Here is a 21,425-nt window from a genome sequence, read left to right as displayed (position 1 = left end):
TTGTGTTTTTGATGTGCTGTCCTGCGATTGTCAAATCCTACAAATCCACATCGATAGCCTGCCTCTTCCCATCTCATTTTTACGCGTGGTTTTATGCTCCGACCATGCCGATAAAAACGGATGGACATTCCATCTGCCAAGCACAATAAAACCCAAGCATAAAACCCGTTGTGCCAGGATTCAGCAAATGTTCTGTTTGAAGCGAAACGTGTCTAAATTTTTGCTGATTTCGATGTGGATGCCTTCAACCTCTCTCAGTACGTCTTCTTCAAGGCGCGTGGCGTTGCTTACAGATGTGGAGGGCAACTGGCAGTACGTGCGCAACGTGGTGCGCCAGTCATCATGTCTGCAGCTGACTACCGACGGCCAAGAGGAGACACTGAAGTTGCGTGACGACTGCATGCTCGTGTTCGGGGGAGATGCGGGAGATAAAGGAGACCACACTCTCAAGTGAACAAGAAACAATGCGAACTTTACTGTTGCGTTAAATTAATCACTAATATTTATCCTACTGCAGATGCTACGAGCAGCTCGTGCACCTCAAGAAGAAACACCCGGATCGCGTCGTGCTACTTGTGGGAAACCGCGACGTGAACAAGATGCGGTTAACCTCGGAGCTCAATGATACCGAGATGGACCTAAGCTCTATGGCCAAAGGTTGGTGCTCTGCCGAAGATATACTCGATAACTAGAGCGTTTGATATGAGCGCTTTACTGTAATGCAGAAATTCTGGAAGGCCCAACGTGGGTGCCTCAGGACAAACGCATGACATTGAAAAAGTTCTTGGCAGATCAACAGAAAGACAAAGATGGAGCTTCTATGGTTAATACCAAAGTGAATCGGCTGATATGGATGCTGGAACACACGATGGGAGCTCAAGGTGATTTTGAGAGACGTCGAGCCGAGTTGAAGCTGCGTCAAGAAGTTGGTGACAGGAAGGAGGTGACGGATGACGACATTGCCAAGTCTTATCTTGATAGTGTCGAGGAAGGCGGCGTGTTGCGCGAGTATTTACTGCACGGTAGTCTAGCGTTCGTGGCTCACCAAACTCTGTTTGTGCACGGTGGTATCATTGACGGGGACAAGGACGCCAGCTTGTCTGCTCTTGGTCGAGTACCTGACGAACCGTCGAAGCGCTATGACTCGGTTCTGGAGTGGGTGGATAAGCTCAATACCTGGTACCGAAGTCAAGTTCAGGAATGGATCGACCACCCAACGTGGAGTGAAGATCACTCCTCACGTGGCGGTACTGAACTGCTCAAATACGTTCTACCAGATTACACCGGTAGTGTGGTCATGGGGCGCCATCTATTGCCCTCAGGGATGCCGACGCCAGTGCCAGAAGAGATTGCGTCGCTGCTTTCTGAAAGTGGCATTCGACGTGTGATTATTGGCCACACGCCTCACGGCAATTGTCCGACAGTCGTGAAGCAGCCCCAGCAACAGGATACCTGTGCAGCAGACCGCAGCAGCGATGGCATAGTATTCGAAGATGTTGTCATGTGTGATACGAGCTACAGCGACGCTCGTGCACCAGATAACCGGGGCTGCGCTGCTTCGGAAGTGGTGGTGGGTCCCTCCGGACACGTTCTTGTGAATGGCGTCCTGGAGGACGGACGACATATTGAGTACGACATAAATGAGGATCCATGGGTTGGTCGCTGGCTGCAAGATGGAACCATGGTGAAGGCTCGTCTTGCCGACAAGGAAGCAAATGAGGAAACGTCGTATCTGGTTTTCAGCGTGGAAAATGGTTACTCCTACACGTATCACTACCGCACAGTCACTCAGTTACGAGAAGCTGGTCTGAAGAACTAAAGCGACTTTAAAAATTGCTTTTTAGCATGCAAAAATAGCTCTTGGATTGCAAAACATTTCAGTGCATTCCTTTTCTTCGCCTACGCCGACTCATGACTCTAGACTCCTTGACTCGTGCACAGGCAGAAGTGAGCCACGTTCGTCTTAAGAACTCGCTCGTCCAAACGTCACAGACATTCCGAGACCATTTCCGCAGCGAGCAGGAGCTCTTTCGCACAATTCCCGACTCTGATATCGTTTCTTCTGCTATACCAACGACTCGCTTTGGAACTCCAGCCAAAAGTCACTTCAAACCATTAAAAACAGCGGTGGTGACTTCTGCGCTTGAAGAGGATATTGTGCGGCTCGAGAGACTGAATCAATGCTGCAAGCGTGTGCGGATATGGCGGCGGCAGGTCACGAACCCGCTCTTGCAATACAAACCGCAGCAGAGCTTTGGTGGGAAGGGAGGCCCCGGAGCAGCTTTAGGTAGTAAGATTACATCCAAGAAGCCCGAACGACGAATGCACGCGAGCTTGCTCATGTCGATGATCGTTGACATGTACGAGCAGCGTGTCCTAAGTGAGGTAGACGGTACTGCTTTTGTTGACTCTTCGCTTGACGCAACGGGGGGCTCTTCAAGTTTCCAGGAGAGCTTTCCAGAGTTTGTAGTGCGCTTTCTGTCGCAAAGATCGTCAAATCGCCGTCTCGCGTTGGATCAATTGCACAGCACGATATCCACCACCCTTCACACCGCTTCAAATCACGCTCGCGTTCGAGTGTTTGCTTCGCTTTGCGGCATCGACGACAAGTTTAACCCACCCGAAAAGATCAAAGTTTTCCTCCATATCTTGGAGAATATCTACCGAAGTAAGGTTGCCGCCAGTATCAGTGCTTCTGGTGCAAACACCGCTCGAATCGAGGAAGTCTCTGCTTCAATCCCACTGGCTGATGTTGTCTTCCATAACGTTGGAATTGCACAGAACGTGGCTCAGCAGGTTATCACTGATCTCTTCAGTGATAATTTCTACTGGAATTTCCGCTTTTGGATAGCTCCGTGCACAGAGCTGAGTGTGGACTGTTCGTGGCCTATCGGTGTTTGTGAAGAGCTCCAGGAGCGTGCTCTCACGCTAGCCACAGCGTCACGAAATACACTGCTGAATACCCACCGAAAAATTGACGGCGATGCCTTTTTGGAGCTTCTCCTCGACGACTGGACAGCTCGTGCCAAGCAGCTCTACGCACTGCTAGAAACTGCAACAGATCTTGAAGAGAGCGCAGGCCATGAGCTGCTTCGCGCACGCCAACTGATGCAAGATTCGCGTATGCGGCACCATCCCACTTTGGACGAGGAGCGCCAACTCTTTGACCAGCTTATCGATGAGTACTGGAACGCGCCTGTACCTTGGTCCAGCGCCAATGTCCAAGCTCGAATTGCTATGTTGACGGCTCCTAGACCTCTTACCCAACTTCAACAGCTCTTCGCAGTCTACGTAGCTGAATTGCCACCTTGTCGACGTCTATGGGAGTGGAGCAATTGGCGCTGGGAAACAGAATGGGAGTGGGGGGCACTTGTGCTAAAGTGACAAGGCATGAACATGTATTGGTAAGTATATTTTACATTTTGAAGCGCCCTTTCAATATAAAGAACGAGAGGTTTTAGAGAGTCTTAATAATTGCGACAGGCGGTTTAGGGATGGGGTTAAATTGTGCAACTATTTCTTTTTTAATTCGTCCTGAACGAGTCCTAAGATGTCCTAAAAAAACGCTTATAAGTACAATTTTTATCGCATAAGCTCAGCACAAAACTCACTAGACCTAAATTAAACTACATGTATTAATATAAAGTTGAGTTATCTAATCCACGTTCAGTTTTTTTAATACTATACGTGTTTTTTAAAACACTCATGTTCCGAACAAAAAAAAAATGTTCGGTTCGCACCGAACATTTTCGGACCCAGGGCACGACCCTGGGTCCGAAATCCCTGGATGGGGTTTATAGTTGCAATTTGCAACTACTGTATCTCGTCACATGTCAATGCAAGTTTTATTATGCTGGAACGACCGACAAATCATGATCGGAAATCTGCGAGCTGTGCCGAGGGGAGGCAAATAACACTTGTTGCGCCATAAACTCCCTGCCAGCAGAGAATCGTTATAATAGCCACGGCTAGAATTCTTTGCGAGGCCACAACTCAATTTTGCCACCGGCAAACAAGGCCTCGCGTATCACTGACTGTTGTCTCCTGAAGATGTTTGCCGGAAAAGCGTACCTATGGGCTTGCGCTTTGGTTGCATTTGCGTCTTCCAGCTTCGTCGTCGATGCTCAGTCGACGTACGACGTCATCGTCGTGGGCAGTGGACCTGGTGGTCTTGTTGCAGCTGAGTATTTGTCGCGCGACCCAAGTGTCTCCGTGCTGATCATCGAAGCCGGGCCCAAGTCTCTCGCGGCTACCGGGGGATCAACTGTCCCAGACTATGCTAAAGCCCAGGGTCTCACCACCTTTGACATTCCTGGAGAGTACGAAAGCATAGCTTGGAACTCGCAGTTCTCGCAATTTCGCGTGGATTGGCTTTCCGGTTCCATGTGGCTTGGCAAGCTCGTCGGCGGTTGCTCGTCTATCAATGCTGCGCTGTACTTCCGTCCTCCGAACGACTACGTGACGAACATGCAATGGCCTTTTTCGGCGGCCTCCATGATCGCCAAGATGGACGAGAACGAAAAGACCCATGGAGTCACGGACAAACCTTCGACGGACGGCGTGTGGTACACGCAGGAGGGCTACAAGGTCGTCGCAAAGGCATTCCTAGGTCAAGGCTACTCGGAGAGGACTCTCAATGACGCCGCGGCTCGCAATAACAAGAGCAAGACTTTCGGTCACGCTCCTTTCACTTTCAAGAATGGTCGTCGTGACTCCCCTGCTAACGCGTTCTGGGGCAAGATGAAGACGCGCACAAACGTAAAGCTCCTTACGAACACCAAGGTCGACTATGTGCTGCACTCGGCTGGTAAGGCAACGGGTGTGATGTATGGTGGTACCAAGGCTCAACTCTCGTCGCGAGGTACGATTATCATGGCTGCCGGTGCGTTGAGTACACCTATGGTACTTATCCAGAGTGGCATCGGTCCTGCTGACCAGCTCAACATGCTAAAGGGCAACGCCAAGTTCCCGGGTCTTTCGCAGGGCGACTTTATCATCAACCCCTACGTTGGTCGCAACCTGTTCGACACGAGCATGGTCATCGCTTCGTTCTCGCACCCTGAGATGAAGAGCTTCCGCTACCGTGACTACCCGTCGTGGGCTCTCGACCTATACATCAACAAGAACGGATCGGGTCCCTGGAGCAGTTCTGGCCCAGTTCTTATCGGCTATGAGAACTTCGAGGTGCAGGGCCGCCAGTACGAGTTCCAGACCACGGTTCTTCCTCATGGTTTTGGTGAGTTCGCCAAGTTAGACAATGCGCTGTCGATACCGTTGTACATTAACAACCCGGAGTCCCGCGCGGCGTCCGGCTTTGACAACAATGGCGCATGGCAGCCTTTCAAAGAAGGCGGCGCGTACTTTGCTACAAACCGCGACCTAGTCGCGATGCAGCAGTACGCCCAGCACGTTGTGAGTGCCATGAAGGCACAAGGCGCCGCGTTCCTTTCGGGCGCTTCGGACCCGAACGGTGTGGCCAATTGGGTATCGGCTAACCGCGGAATGGCGGCGCAGCATTTTGGTGGAAGCTGCTACGCCTCAAGCGACGCGTCTGCGGGATCGAAGCGCTGTGCTGACAACAAGTTGCGTGTGCTGGGCACGAGCAACATTTTTGTTGCGGATGCCAGTGCTATGCGCGACGGCACCGTGAACCCGTACGGCTTCATCATGTACACCGGCCGTGAGGCTGCCGGTCAGGCTGCCAGCTACATTTCCACTGGTGGAGCCGGTAGTGCATGGGCAATCCAGAAAGCAGCTCAGGGTGCCACATGCGGCAAGATTGAGGAGAACGTCGACTATGCTGGCAACGACGTGGGCAATGCCAAGAGCAGCGCTGAAGGCTGTTGCGCTATTTGCCAGACCACAGGCGGCTGTAAGGCGTTCACGTGGACGAATTACAACGGCGGTACTTGCTGGCTCAAGAGCGCCAAGGGCGCTACATCGACCAACTCGGGTGCACGCTCGGCGCAGCTTACCTGAGTTACCATGTCATCATTAGAAGCTCCATGATACAGCAGGCTTTGACAAAATGAACATGTAAATAAAGCTACCTATTAATACGGTACTGGTTCATGCTTACTACAGACTCTTTTATACTTAAGAGGTTTCAGAAGAACTGGCTAGTTCAACGTGATACTGTACTGTACCGGTTTGATTTGGGCTTTTGAATAGCCCAAACCAGTAGCCCAAAACAAACAATAGCCTATTGTGTGAATTTAAATTGGGTGATTCAAGCTGCTATTTATGTAATATTTAAATGCTGCTGGCCGCTATTTGCAGATTAGGTCGGGATGGTTGACCGCACTGAAATCAACATCGGATACTGTAATCACACACAGACCCAACTCGTTGATGATCAAGTTTTTTTCGCGCCTTGCCAGGCAGGCCCTTAAGAAGCGGAATGTATCCATTGGTGCTCACTTTAGGAAATCAGTGGTAGTTATTTAAGTTTAATTATCTTCATCTCGTCGGGACCTATAAATACCCTAGCAGCAAAGTACAACCGCTTCCTGGAGCGGGGATAGGCTCGACCAACGAAGGCTCTTCATGGCTTGACAGCCGTGTGATCATGCATATTGCCTGCGTGCAATGTGAAGAACAACGGCTCCTCACTGTGAGACTCACAGTTGCAGCAGTGAATGCAGAACTGTGGTTGTCAACGATGATGCGACTGGACGATCCAATTCATCGTTATTACTAATAGCGATGGATGTTGCGAGTCGTATCCCGTTTTGCACTTTAATTAGGGGGTTTCAAAGTTGTCATTAATTAGGATTTTTCAGGCTTCAGCAAACTTTGCGTGGTGCTCTCGCTATTATAGTAATGATTCGTTTATCCATGCGAGCAAAAAGATCGCTCGCAAAATTACATGTAGAGACAAAGAAAGTACCCCTAATCCACGCGAGTGTGACAAAGTGCAACTAGTCAGTCCAGGGGCTCTACATCATGTAAAACCTCTGGACTGACTACACGTAGACTACATGTATCAGCGATCCCGCCAAGGGGTTCCTTGTCATGCCGTTTTAGGGACGCTGTCACATCAAGCTGTTGGGCCTACGCTTGAAGACTGCAACGCCCAATATCATTAATTAGTAACGTTTTGCCGCAGTACCAGTCGTTTCGTATCCCGCAACACACTCCTCATTTTACCACACGATAAACAGGAAAGCGACTCGCCTATGGCGAGTCACTACTAAATGAATTATCAATAAGGGGGTGTCCACATTGACGTCATCATTCTGAGCTCAAAGCGATGGCCGTTGCGTCTGATATTATTAATCCACCGGCATCGTTGCCGCCTTCAACTCGGAGGTGGTATAAATTACAATACAACTTTATCGTTATACAAGTATGGATGCTGCTGACTGCCTCCATCAGCTACATGTACCGGACAGGTCAGCAAGATTGTTGTATAATCGTCGAAGATACATGTACCATGAAGAAACCGCGCCTCGTCATCCCGCCCGCGTTGACTTTGTTGATGGTGCTCAATGCTCCAGCAGTAAACATGGTCCATCCGGTGATCGCTGCAGCACCGCGATCACGTGGATACACCGTTACACCCAACATAGCACAGGGCAAGGAGGCACTTAATGTTAAATAGCACTACATGTATACGTTGTGGACTTGCGGTGCGGAGCTGTACGCATTATAAAATGCAACCTAAAATGCGATCGGCCAGTATTTCTGCTTTTGACAGCAAACAAGTACTGTACACGGTACTCAAGTGCACCGTTTCTGTGGCGTGCTTTAGTTTGGGTTTCTATTTGTGTGCAATTTGACCGAATCTCCTGTAAAAACAACTAATACTCATATTTTGTATTGCTAAACAGTAGTAAATTACAAAACTACTGCCACAGGTCAAAGTAAACTACAATAAATGCCCCCTATCTGAAACCGCGCCGCCCTCTTGTGGCCTGCTACATCAGTGAGAAAAAGAAAAGCTCCAGCACAGAGTGAGGAAGGCAGGCACGCTCGGCCCGTACGCGTCTGAGCGCTCCCTCCTCTGAGTCCCCGCGTGTCTATCTGAACCGCGGCTCTTTCCTCTCTCGTCTTGTGGCATCCGCTCTCTCAGAACGTCCCTACAGCCAGCGCTGTGCCCGCTCGCGTACATCGCTTCAGCTGCGGCGATTAGAAGAGCCTCGAGTGGTGTAAGAGCTTGTCTACTGGCCTCGTTCGACAGGTAAGAAGCAGATCTACAGTAAGCGCTCCTCTTCACCGCACAGTCCTGTGCGTAGATACCATATAACGCCCTAACACACCAGCACTAACGCTTGTTCACGACCTCTTGCAGCTTAATATGGACTCCTCACACGCATTCGTGGGGGACTTCGGCATGAACATGGATGCCGGCGACAACCGCTTTATGAATCAGTTTAACTTGGGCGGTGGTACCAACGTCAACAGCAGCAACATGAGTGGTATGGACCTGTCCGGCGGACTGGACTTCAGTAGCGGTATGAATCTCATGACGGACTCGTCCATGATGCTTGGTGGCAACTCGTCAACATCCACAGCTGGGCTCATCGACTTTCCCGACGAGCTCAACTCGCCCACGACGTCAAGCAGTGGCCCGAGTACTAGCAGCTTGGTGATGGACACATCAGTGTCAATGATGTCCGCGTCGTCAGCGCCAATGAGCTCCACGACGGACGCGATCCCATTTCCGGCTTCACTAGCATCCGAGTCGCTGACGAACAGCGGCACGTCGTCCTCGTCGTCTAGTGGTCTGGACGTGATGAACTTTATGAACACAACCGCGACCAGTAGCGCCATGAACAACAATGGCAACGGGATGGGACTGGACATGAACATGGGGATGAACATGGGTATGAATATGGGCGTGAACATGGGCATGAACAGCATGGGGATGGACATGAGCGGCAACAATTTCGGTATGAACGACACGAACAACATGATGTTCAACAATATGCAGCACATGAACATGATGAACCAGCAGGGGAACTACTACATGCCTCAGCAGCAAATGCAGCAACAACACTACATGCAGATGATGCACCAGCAGCGTCAGCTAAACCTGCAGCGTCAGCAGCAACAGCAGAAAGCGCTTCTTGAGCGTCAGCGACTCGCGCAGCAGCAGCAGGCTCTGAAAAATAATGCTCACCAGCAGAGCCAACAGCAGCAACAAGCAGCACAGCAGAAACAGCAGCAGATGCTCGGAACAGGTCAGCTCCCGTCTCAAATGGCTGCCCAGAGGCAGATGAGTGCGGGTAATTCAGGTCTACACGCTACAGGTAATGCAAACGCAGCACGATCGCAGCCTCAAGCTTCGACTCAGAACAATGGATCATCGACAACTGCAACGCGACCGACGTGGCAGTCTTCAGCGGACCAGGCGCTGCGCAAGGAGATGCTGAACCACATTATGCGCGTGCTTCAGAACCAGCGATCGAATGCTCCAGCAAATTGGCTGCAGAAGCTGCCGGAGATGGCTCATCGTCTGGAAGATGAGTGCTACCGTATCGCTGCTTCGCGTGAAGAGTATGCGAACACAAGCACACTCCAGTCTCGATTGCGGAGCATTGTGCGAAGTGCGCAGACTCACCAGCGAAGTGTTGGGGCCAATGCAATGAGGCAGCCGGGCACATCGACTCAGGCTTCTCCAGCGAATACCCGACCAGCGACGTCCACGCCTGCTGCAACGCCCATCCCGTTTCCTGGCTTGCAAGCAGTTGCATCGACGCCGAACGGGGTCAGTTCGGACGCAAAAAACCTCGCTTCTCAAGCTATTCAAATGCCGCCGGAACTACAGGACCCGCCGTCTCAATTGAACACTCCAGTCAAGGCAGATGCGGCGCAAGCTCAAGCTCTCATGCAGTCGACACCTTCAGGGATTGATTCGTCCTTGTCGGACCGGTTGTCGATGAGCGGCGCAGGTATCTCGCCTCTAGCCCAGAACGGGGTTCAAACGACGCCGGGCTCTACTGCCAATACAAGCGGGAATGCAACTGGATCGGGTCCTCCAACGGCCAGCTCTCCTGCCTCGGCTGCGCGCAACAAGTCGGCTCAGATCATTTGGCAGTTTAAGGCAAAGGCTCAGCAAGTGACGTCAGCGCTGGATAAGAACCAGACAACGGAGTACCATAACAAGCTGCGCCTCATGGTCCGTGATGACGTCAAGACCGCTGGATCGAAGGAAGTGTTGCAGCGTCAACAACAGCGCCTGTTGCTGCTGCGTCATGCCATGTGGTGTAAGTCGCCTGAGAGCACATGCACAACGACGCCGAGTTGTGGGGAGATGAAGCGACTCTGGGCGCATATGGGTGCCTGCCGACAGACTAACGCGTGCTCGTACAACCACTGTATCTCGTCCAAGTACGTGCTCTCGCATTTCCAGCAGTGCGTGAACGCTAAGTGTCTCGTGTGCCAAGTTGTTCGCTACCCCGTGGAAGTCAAGGAGAAAAATGGAGCGCTGATGCTGGATGCAGACCGTGCGTTACAGCAGATTATCGCTGCGAGTCAGCGTCGTCAGCGTATGCTAGCAATGAAGAAACAGCAGGAAATGCAGCAGCAGCAGATGCAGCAGTCTCAACAACCGCAGCAGCAGATGCCTCTGGCTATGCCTGCGCATTTGCAGCAACCTCAGAGCAACGGTAATGCTGCGGCGATGAACTTCCAACAACCTCAGCAGAGTGTTGGACAGACGGTAAACCACGCTACTCCGATGGGTGTTAATATGAACTCGATGGGGATGGCGATGCCGAACGGAGGCAACCGCTCTGTACCGATGCCGATAGCACAAACCAACACGCAGCCTGCTGTGACTTCGAACGGTATGATGGGCCAACAGGGAAATGTCAAGGCGGAGAATACGGGTGCACCTATGAATCTGGTACCAGATGATCAACGACAATTCCAGCTTATTAAACAGAAGCTAAACGGACGTTCGCTGGAGCAGTTGACGGCGCATTGCGTGAAGCTGGAGAAGTGGGTGGAAGAGATTCGAGCGCGTATGAACGGAATTATGAACGAGTGTCGGCAGCTGCTACACCTCTCGAACTCGACACAAGACCCCACGCAGAAGACGCAGTACGAAACGCAGGTACAGGAGAAACGCGTGATGCTCAAGCAACTGGACGTCAAGTTTAAGCAATGTAGAAGTCAGCGGAATATCGTGAAGCATGTGATTGACGAGCGCAACGCTGCGTCGGCGATGTCAACGCAGAACGGTGTGAATAACGCCATGAGTGCGATGCAGCCGATTCCGATGCCACCCCAAATGCAACAGCAACCTTCTCTCCAACAGCCGCAGCTACCGTCAGCTCCAGCGACGCCGATGAAGCCATCGCCTGATGATTTGTTGGGTGAAGAGGATGATGTAGCTCCCAAGAGTGATAGCAGTCTTGCAGTGGCGGGAAAGCCTTTGGAAATGCCGATGGACCTCCAAAACACAAGTGCGACTCCTGTCTCGGTAGCTGCGCCATTGAACATGTTGACAGCGCCGCAGCAACACACAGGCAACCACTCCATGGCAGCTATGCGACCAACGCTGCCGATGAATCATGTCCAAGGGAAAGGGTACGGTCAAATGCAAGGGCAAATGCTGTACAATGGGGGGATGGGCAGTGGGGGAATGAGCAGTATGCCACCAACTCCAGGGTCGTTTGGAGACGCGGTGAAAGTAGAACCTCACGTCAAACCTGACACTGTGGGAACAGCTTCAACTCAAGCCACTCCGTCGGCTGTAAAGGAGGAAGTAGCCATCAACCCACTGACGATGAACAATCCGAAGCTGAACGCAATGATGTCCGAGCATCGTCGGATGGATGCTAGTACTAACTTGCAGCTTCCAGCCGGTGCTGTAGGAACGCCAAAGGCGATCATAGCGACCAGTAGAGGTGATGCGACCTCAAGTGCTGCAGCGGCAGCAACACCAGCGCCGCCTGCTTCCTCTGAAGTGCCAATGTCTGTGCTGAACGAACTCAGTAACGAGGATCTAGCTTCTCATGTGGACTCTTTGTTAACGTTCTACAACGCCACAGTGTCCCCTGCGAATCTGAAGAAGAAATTGGAAGGAACTCTAAGAGGAATGATGGAGCACAAGTTTGGCTGGGTGTTCAACACGCCCGTGGACCCGGTGGCGCTGAATATCCCGAACTACTTTAAGATTGTCCGGAAGCCGATGGACTTAGGGACTGTGAAAAAGAAACTGGAACTTGGGATTTACAAGCACACGGAGGAGTTCGCGTATGACGTCCGAACGACGTTCCAGAATGCAATGCAGTACAACAGCGAAGACCAGGATGTCTACAGTCTCGCGAAGGACATGCTAGCGGACTTTAACAGTGAAATGCGCAAGGTTGTAGCCGAAATCGATGTCGACGAGACGGCTGCTCGTGAGAAGGAGAGCTCTTGTCGACTCTGCGGCATTGAGCGCATGGTATTTGAGCCTGCTGTGCTGTACTGCAACGGCGAGTGTAACAGTCGTATCCGACGGAACTGCTACTACTACACGTCAGCGGATAACAAATATCACTGCTGTCATCAATGCCACGCTAATCTGCCTGATTCCATCAAGCACAACGAAGGACGCCAGTATCTGAAGAGTGAGCTCGCGCGGAAAAAGAACGACGAAGTGCACGAAGAGCCATGGGTGCAGTGTGACAAATGCGAGCGTTGGGTTCACCAGATCTGCGCGCTTTTCAATGGAAAGATTGACAGTGAGAAGAAGCCGCAGTTGGTCAAGACCGAGGGAGGTCAGTCAACTGACAGCGGCGATGCTTCTCCGTCGCCTTCGTCGTCGAATGCAAAGTCTACGACTGTCACTACGACAGTTGTCAAGAGTTCTTCTTCGTCATCGGGATCGAAAGGGACGGTCCACTCCATCACGATCTCGCCCGGCAGCGAGTTTCTATGCCCCGAGTGCTTACTGGAGCACCGCAAGAGTGAACCTCAGAAGTACAAGATCGGGCGCCACGCCTTCAGTGCGAAGGATCTGCAGCGCACGAAGCTGTCAGATTTTCTGGAGCGTCGTCTAACCAAGTCATTGCAAGCAGAGCGTGAGGATGAGGCCAAATGGACGCAACGCGACGTGAAAGATGTGGAGACGGCGGAAGGTCTGACTGTGCGTTTGGTGTCGAACATTGAGAAGCAGCTGATGGTGCGCGATAAAATGTTCCAGCGGTACAAGGACTCGCACAAGTACACGTCCGAGCATCGGTTCAAGTCCAAGTGCATTTGTATGTTCCAGGAGATTGATGGTGTGTCGGTGTTGCTGTTCGGTATGTACGTACACGAGTTCGACGAGCAAGAAGCGGATTGCAACTCGCGTCGCGTATACATCTCGTATCTGGACTCGGTGAACTACTTCAAGCCGGCTCATCTGCGCACCAAGGTGTATCACGAACTGTTGATTGCGTACTTTGACTTTGTCAAGCAGCGTGGCTTCCACACGGCGCATCTGTGGGCTTGTCCACCTCTGAAGGGCGATGACTATATCTTGTACTGCCATCCCGAGGTACAGAAGACGCCCAAGTCGGATCGTCTACGCGCTTGGTATGTGGATATGCTGGTCAAGGCTGAGGAAGAGGGGGTAGTATGGCAGATCACCAATATGTACGATGACTATTGGCGCAATGATAACACGCCGTGTGCTCTGCCGTACTTCGAGGGCGACTATTGGGTCGGCCTGGTCGAAGACTTGATCGAGAAGTTGGACGCCGAGAAGCCGAAAAAGATTGTCAATAAACGTGGCTCCAAGTCGCACAAGCGCAAGAACTCGGATACGAAGAAAGCGGCGAACAAGAAGTCGAAATCGAAGAAGCCAAAGCGCCGGAAGACAGCGTCTGGTGGCGAGGCGTCAGGAGATGAGGACGAAGACGACGATGCACATGATGGTACTACGACGAGTAGCCGCACGCTTACAGTGAAGTCGTTGGATACTCCAGACCGGAAGCTGTCGGACCCTTTAATGCACAAACTCGGTGAAGTGATCGAGCCCATGAAGGACGACTTCTTGGTGGTGAAGCTGGTACCATGTTGTCGTGTGTGCAACACGTCTGTGGTGCAAGGCGTGCTTTGGCGCGACCACAGTGTGCAAACAGAGCACGGTCTTAATCCGAAGGTGGTGCAAACTGCCTTGTGCGATGGATGCTACCAGAAGCTCAAGGCTGTATCGGTTGCAGGTTCATCTACAGCCCACAACAGGCTCCAGACGCGGCTGAACGCATTGACAAAGGAGAATGTAGCAATACCAGAACGCTGCACGGACCCGGATGAGACCAACGACAGCGAGTTTTTCGACACCCGTCAAGCATTTTTGAGCCTGTGTCAAGGCAACCACTACCAGTTCGACGAGCTGCGGCGAGCGAAACACTCGTCTATGATGGCGTTGTACCACTTGGGCAACCCGAACCCGAACGCCTACGTGTACGAGTGCAACGCGTGCACGCGCGACATCGTGACGGGCAACCGCTGGCATTGCCACACGTGTCCGGACTTTGACGTGTGCGACGCTTGTTACGCCAAGGAGAAGCACGAACATCCACTGGAAATGGTGCCGACAAGTGGCGGAGGAGCCGCTGGAACTGGTGCTGGTGGTCCTGCTGGAGCCGGAGGCGCAGCTGGCACTGCAGCTCTGACTGCAGAGCAGCGCCGTCTTCGCGAACAGCGCGCCAAGAACGTTCGTCTGCACATGCAGCTGCTAGTGCACTCGAGTTCGTGTGCAGACGGCAACTGTGGCTCGTCCAACTGCGAGAAGATGAAGGAGCTGATGCGTCACGGCGCGCAGTGCAAGCAGCGAGCGTACGGCGGCTGCACGATCTGTCGGCGTGTGTGGGCGCTACTGCAGCTCCACGCTCGGCAGTGTCGCCAATATGAGTGCAAGGTGCCGCGCTGTCACGACCTGCGGGAGCATGTGCGCAAGCTGCAGTTACAGCAGCAACTCATGGACGACCGTCGTCGCGCTGCTGTCACGCAACAGTATCGCCAGATGCAGAACGAGCGACAACAGGAACAACAGAGCCGAGCTCAAGGCGACGAGCCCATGCCACAGGCATGACCGACATGACCGGCCAGCTTAGATGGGAACCAAAATGTCGAGTGTAGCATAGGATAGGGCAAAAAATCATACTAATGTAGATGTGTGTCAACGTGGCTTCAAGTCTAGTACGTTGAAGGACGTGGAACAAGCCCGCGCAATCATCGACTGCTTCGAAGGGATGGATCTGTCTAGGTGCAGCGTTGATGACACTGTAGATACGCATCCTCTATGCCTTCTTGGCACCAAGTCGTTTCTGACGGCGGCGGTGGTGCGAGCACGGACGCTTGCCGTGGTTGGCCTGCACAGTTAAACCACACAGCATGAGCAGGACAGCTTTACAGTTCATCACTTTTTTTCTGTTCTGACCTTCTTCGGACGACGAGCATTGCGGTTAAGCAGCTCCATGGCGACGGGCGTCTCCTCAGCTGCAAACCAGCTGATGGTCGACGGCACGCTGCGCACACCAGTGACGGCGACAGTCGGACGAGCTGCAAAGGACACAAAAGGATTGACACACATTGAAGGAATGGGTGAGTCGGGTTAATGAGTGTAACGGAGAAGAAATTTATTGTTAGAATACGTGCATGCGGCCTACCTGCAATGGACGGGAGCAGCGAAGCAGGCACCAATGCGCTCTTGGTCACAGCGGAGAGCAAGCGCGAGCACAGCATGTCAGGCTGGTTGGCGAGAGGCTGCAAAATGGGCCCACTTAAGTTGCTTTTGATGTTTAAGTTGCGCTCAGTTATGTTGCTTCTCTAAATAAATTCACGCAACTTATTTTAAAGTTGAAGTTTTCAATGTGAGCATGGAGCCAGCAGTCGCGACATACCGGCGCGACGAGGGCGCAATACGCCGCCAACTGAGTAAGAGAGAACACTCCGATGCATACAATACCACTACTGGAGAATTTGTGCGGCTAGCAGCGGCCATCGACGGCTGTGCGGTCTACAACCCGAAGCAATGGCGAGAGGTGCTGAACAAGTCGGCAACAGTGCTGCGGCATCGCAAGAGCAATGCCATTCAGCATACCGAGAGCGCAAATGATAGAAAGAGTTTGGAGAGGGAAAATAGACGGATAGCCCCTCAATGTCCGTTGTCTCGGGAGGAAGACAGTGTGCCTTCCTTTGAGAAGGCAACATTTCCTCCACTTTCGGTGACCCAGTATTTGAACCAGCCAGATATGGTGAGAGAAATGCTAAGAGGTACTGAAGCAGATGAAAATAAGGCCCGATATATCGACGGTGAGGCAGATGACAAGGCTCTGGTAGATTCAAAGGATCAAATCGAAGAGCACGGGAACGACGATCCTTTTCTTGAGATTGAAAACCCGATCGATGTTGCAAATCCTGCAATGAAGAGAGCTTCTCATGTAGTGCTGCCATTGTTGACGACGATGTCGCCTCGAACGAGACGTAGACTTGCTCAGCTGCCTCCTCCTTGCGAGACCGAGATGCGTGAAATTGAGAGTTTTCAGCGCTCAGTGGACCGTCCCGAGTTTTTCCAAGATTTCTATCGTGAGCTGAAAAGGAAGCGGCTGCAACAAGCTCGACGGCAAAATGCAGTAGCCTACCTCTCACCTGAACCGATGGACCTACAATACATGGTTAAATCAACCTCTCTGGTGGCGTCAAAACGGAAAACGAAAAGGTCGTACGGTGCAATTAAGCCGCTAACTACACAGAATGAGACCAATACCCGTGCAGCAATGCTACCTGCAAAGCCAGTGGAGGAGGCAGTTAATACACAGGAGGCAGATGAACTTAAGCAGACGGATGGTCAAACAACAAAACGTGGTATAGTGAAGACGTCGAATCAAGAGTTATTTTCAGGCAAAAACAAAATAGCGAGGCGCTCTCGCAGCTTCAACAGATTAATTCAGGAACAAACTCAGCTGGAATCGCAATATGGGGCGGCAGCATCTCAAGTCAAGGAAACTATCCTTGAAATTAAGCAGTGGATTCCGCTGGATGTGATCTATGCGGTTGGGCTGGGGAAATTTGCATCGCCAGCTCATCAGCGAGCTGCCGAACTATTGCATCGCGTTGGAGTTCGATTGACAAACCAGTTGCTGTTTCTAGGAATGAATCGCTGGAACGAAAACTCCCTCGCAATGCGAGAACAAGAGTGGACACTGTCGAGCATCCGTCTTCAATGCTGGTGGCGACAAATAAGTGCCGAACGTGAACTTATAAAGCGAAGAAGAATACGAAGGGAGCTCAAGCACAGACAAGAGAACTTTCTCGCTCTACTTACCAGTAAACAGCACCAAGCAGCCTGTACAATAACTCGCTGTATACGAAATCACGCGCTTCGTCATGCACGTGCACGTGAGGCACTTCGGGAGAAAGCTGCTCTTTGTATTCAGCATTTTTGGAGGAAATTGTGCACTCAGTGGCTAACTCTACGTCGCGAATTGCGACGACAACGCCGAGAAAAAGCAGCCATTTGCATTCAGAAGCATGCGCGACGGATAATCGCCAAGCGAAGGCGAGTTTTGCTTAGTAAAATCGCTCATGTCGACAAGTGTCGTCGAGAACAAGCTCTTCAATCGGCTGCGAGAGCGAAGAGTACACTAATGCTTGGAGCTGCGATAACTATACAGCGTGCTGTTCGCATGTGGCTGGAAGGACGAGTCCTAGTGCTACGCCGTCGACGAGCTGCGTTTGAAAGAGATAAACGAAAGATACTCAAGGTTCAAGCACATTATCGAGGCCAACAAGCTCGCAGATGGGTAGCCAAGCACAGACGTGACGTTCAGGCAGCCGTTGTCGTTGTTCAGTGTGCCTGGAGATCGTATACTTCTAGAATTGAGCTCAGGAGACGCAAGCAACAAGCCATTGATCGACGTACCGAGATATTAGAGGAAATCGAGGAAGAGCGTCGCAAAAGAAAGGCAAACGCTCTCGTGCCAACTCCACTACAGAAGAAATGGGGCCAAATCTCGTTGCTCAAGTCCAGTCCATTCCAACCAGTTGATGTTTCAAGTTCGCGAGAAGTCCAAGCTGCTAGGAAAGTGCAGGCCAGATGGAGAGGAAAGCAGATACGCAAGCGTCTTCGGTACGAGAAAGCCAAGGAAAAGGAGAGAACAAGACGGGAAGGCAATCGTAAACGGAGACTAGCAGCTATATGCATACAAAAGCGGATTCGAGGGATCCGAGGACGAGCTTATGCATGGCGAGTGATGGAGGACCGAAGCGCGAAGCGGATTCAAAAACTGTGGAGAGGATATAAAACGCGAAGTCAACTCCTGAAAACGAGGTATGCTCTCAAGATGCTCAGTCGAATCCAAGCACGTTGGAGGGCTCGACGAAATATCGAGAATCAGCGTTTCCGCGGTCTCAAAGCTGCAATTATTCAGCGAGCAGCGCGGCGATACGTTGGACGAGTAATGCTGTCAGCAGTGGTTCGACGTCGTCAGCTCTTAGCGGAGGAGAGTGCAGTGGGTAAAGTCCTCGAGGAAAGGACTCGCAGACGTGTTAAGGATGAATTGCTACTCCAGAGCTTCATCTTTAAGTCAGTAAAAAGCGCAGACGACAAGGAAGGCAGTACACAGGAGGAACTTCGTGTTGATCGTGTGCTGTATACTGTGGACCTGGCGAAAAGGCAGTGGAAGCGAAAAGGATACGACGGCGTTTGGCAGGAGGTTTTTCGAACTGCTTCAGGCAACCTAGTGGAAATGGACAACTCTCACTTCGCAAGGTTTCTCAAGGCTCTTCCGCATGGTTTTATTCACAAGACTCACTTCCCAATGCAGAATGCCGACGTCATTTTCGCGAAAATGAAAGAACCTAAGGCAAAGACGATATCGTTTCCAAGATTTAACAAAGCCATTTTGATGCTGTTGAAAGAGAAATTTGCGGACACGAGTATCAACAAGGAGACCAAAGGTTCAGAGCCTGTTGATACTGGCGATGACTTCGAGCGATTTCTTCGATTCATGAACCGCTTTGTACTTCCATAGACGATTCAAAATGGAAAATACAGGAAACTTCTGGAATCGCATTGCACGAAGCGATTACTTTGGTCCGAGAGGATACTGCGGAGGTTCGCGATTTGCATCGCTACTAAGAGAAGACACGAGGCGTTCGTGGTCATCTTCCGTGAGCAACAAATCCAGAAACATCGGAGTAAATGTGCTGCAACAATTCAACTGGCGTATCGCTGCTATAAGTTTCGATTGCAGCTAAAGGCGATGCTTGCTAGTATGTTTATTGAGTTCATCGATCATACTGGACGTGCCGTAAAATTCCAGCACATAATCAGCGGGAGAACTCTGACGAAGCGACCAGTTTTCTTGAAAGGAGTCGTTTGCAGCAAGGGTGTCCCGTTACCTTTTCCTGGTGAGGAATTTCACGCTCTCTGTGAACGACACGAAGACAGCACGAATCCAAATGCATCTAGAGTCCCTGCGGAGGTTTACTGTGTCGAGTGTGAAGATGCCATGTGCAAAGTCTGCTTTGACAGAGACCACAAACCTCGAGTAGCTTTTCAGAGACATCAACTGCGGAAGATTCAAAAGTGCAGTCACTGTGGGTCGGAAACGGCGACGCGAGAGTGTCTGCAATGTGGCAATGGCAAGGTTCCTTTCTGCGATGTTTGCTTCCCCCATGTGCACAAACGGCTACTCAAACGTAAAGACCCAATATCTGGCCATGACGTTAAAGAAAAAAGTAAGCTGGATGGAGATCAAACAGTGGAGAAGCAACACAAATTCCAAGCTTTGGTGGTTATGTGCGTTGAGTGTTCTGACCGAGTAGCTCAATGGTCTTGCGAGACCTGTTTAGATGTCTTCTGCAAGCGCTGTATGAGCTCGTACCATGCTAAAGGAGAGCGACAATACCATCACTGCCATCGCTTGAATTACTTTTCCATTCTTCGACAGATAGCAGAGCAAAAGAGGAGTGTCGACGTCGAAAAAGACCGAGAAAAGCGGAAGAAACGGCGCGAAGAACAGAGACGACAGCAAGAAGAGGAATACAAGCGACAGAACCTCGCTGCGGCTAAAATCCAAGCGCTGATTCGATCGTTCGTTGTGCGTCAATCCGGGAAGGCATACATGAAGCTAGTACGACAGACACAAGTAGCTCGGGCACAGCGGAAAAAGGACGATAAAGTTCGGGCGTCCATTGTATACAAGATGAAAGCTGTGTTTGGTGTGTCATCGGCTTTAAAGTCGGACACAAAGCAAGAGATCGCAGCGCGTCATGAACGCTTTGAGAGCATCAAACGTACTCTGTTCCTGCAGCGCCCACCAGTGGATACGTCCAAGCCAGGTAAGAAGCACTGGAGTAAGAATAAAAAGGCCCAAGTGCTGGAAGCTGTCAGAACGTGGTGTGACTACGACGAACCAGTGAAAATCCTCAAGGGAGAATGGAAAAATTGTGTAGGAACGATTGTGTCGACGCAGAATTTGATTCTCACGGGTAGTGTGCTAGTTTTCGTCCCTTTAGCCAACCGATCTGCAGTTGTTCGATATGAGGACATTGTGCCTTTCCAAGACGGCGCCTTGCGTCAAGCGTACGAATCGCCAGGACAAATAGCTATGGACGTCACGCGAGATTTCCGAGTCAAAGTCTCACAAATCTTGGAAGCTGCTGTCCGAAAGGCGCGCTTGTTGTATTTGCAAACGATCGAGTTCAACCGTATCACACAATACGCATGGGTTGTCGACTATGATAAGCGAGCGCAGAGAATGGAGTATTGGAATGTTGTACTGAATCGACGGGTGTCAACGCCACCCAAAGCGATGGAACTAATTGAACGCATGGAGCTCGAGGAGCGAGAAAAGTTGGAGAAGCGCGTGGAGCTGGCTAGAAGCAAACTTGTTGCCTTGTTGAATCCATTCCAACCAAAGGGCAAGTCTAAGCTGGAATTACGGAGAAGTGCCATTGTGTTTATATCAAAAAGCGTGTATGCAGACGATGGGGACACTTTAGTTGCATCTTTGAAGCGCGAGATGGAGGCTATCGACGACGCTCGCTTCTGGCAAGACAAGGTGGCTACGAACCGGCAGTTTGGCGGCAAGAAGGCACAGAAATTCCTCTCTGCATCTCCAACTAAAGCTATCTGGCCAGTAGTCAAGCTATTCAGTTGGATGGATTTGCACGAGGACGGCGGATTCGAGCCTCACGCCAAGAAATTGCTTAGTATGAACGAGGATCTCCAGGTCTATGTAGTACAGGTGGTGAGCAATTGCTTTGAGAGCTCTGGAGACGCCAAACTCGCACGGGATAAACTACTGCAACTGATGAGCTTAAAGGAGGCGACGCTGCAATTGCTTATGACTAAGGACCAGCGAGACGTCGAGGAAGAGGAAGCTCGACAGGTGCCATGATTTACAACTTCAACTCGTACTTAGTACTATTTGACTTCCTAGATACACGATTAAATGTTGACTGAATGTCGCTTGACAGTTGTGATCTGG

General features: G+C 51.2%; 5 protein-coding genes across 5 annotated transcripts; all 5 read left to right on the top strand.

Moving 5' to 3' along the window:
* Nucleotides 1–202: 202 nt before the first annotated feature.
* PITG_07305 (uncharacterized protein) lies at nt 203–1,854 on the top strand (the record flags this gene model as incomplete). Its single annotated transcript, XM_002905191.1, has 3 exons — nt 203–450; nt 518–657; nt 726–1,854. The coding sequence occupies 3 exons, from the start codon at nt 233–235 to the stop codon at nt 1,817–1,819; spliced, it is 1,452 nt and encodes a 483-aa protein (XP_002905237.1).
* Nucleotides 1,855–1,911: 57 nt separating this feature from the next.
* PITG_07304 (uncharacterized protein) lies at nt 1,912–3,384 on the top strand (the record flags this gene model as incomplete). The annotated part of the gene is made up of 3 exons (XM_002905190.1): nt 1,912–2,055; nt 2,152–2,385; nt 2,449–3,384. The coding sequence occupies 3 exons, from the start codon at nt 1,912–1,914 to the stop codon at nt 3,382–3,384; spliced, it is 1,314 nt and encodes a 437-aa protein (XP_002905236.1).
* A 666-nt stretch (nt 3,385–4,050) lies between these two features.
* On the top strand, nt 4,051–5,979 carry PITG_07303 (carbohydrate-binding protein, putative; the record flags this gene model as incomplete). Its single annotated transcript, XM_002905189.1, has 1 exon — nt 4,051–5,979. The coding sequence occupies one exon, from the start codon at nt 4,051–4,053 to the stop codon at nt 5,977–5,979; it is 1,929 nt and encodes a 642-aa protein (XP_002905235.1).
* A 1,456-nt stretch (nt 5,980–7,435) lies between these two features.
* Nucleotides 7,436–15,019, top strand: PITG_07302 (histone acetyltransferase, putative; the record flags this gene model as incomplete). The annotated part of the gene is made up of 2 exons (XM_002905188.1): nt 7,436–7,594; nt 8,294–15,019. The coding sequence occupies 2 exons, from the start codon at nt 7,436–7,438 to the stop codon at nt 15,017–15,019; spliced, it is 6,885 nt and encodes a 2,294-aa protein (XP_002905234.1).
* Nucleotides 15,020–17,111: 2,092 nt separating this feature from the next.
* On the top strand, nt 17,112–21,335 carry PITG_07301 (uncharacterized protein; the record flags this gene model as incomplete). The annotated part of the gene is made up of 3 exons (XM_002905187.1): nt 17,112–18,899; nt 18,963–19,610; nt 19,704–21,335. The coding sequence occupies 3 exons, from the start codon at nt 17,112–17,114 to the stop codon at nt 21,333–21,335; spliced, it is 4,068 nt and encodes a 1,355-aa protein (XP_002905233.1).
* Nucleotides 21,336–21,425: the final 90 nt, after the last annotated feature.

The sequence above is a fragment of the Phytophthora infestans genome, genomic scaffold (genome assembly GCF_000142945.1).
Source record: "Phytophthora infestans T30-4 supercont1.10 genomic scaffold, whole genome shotgun sequence".
Classification (NCBI taxonomy): domain Eukaryota; phylum Oomycota; class Peronosporomycetes; order Peronosporales; family Peronosporaceae; genus Phytophthora; species Phytophthora infestans.
The sequence above is the reverse complement of the archived record's forward strand: the minus strand, read 5'-3'. Positions and strand labels throughout refer to the sequence as shown.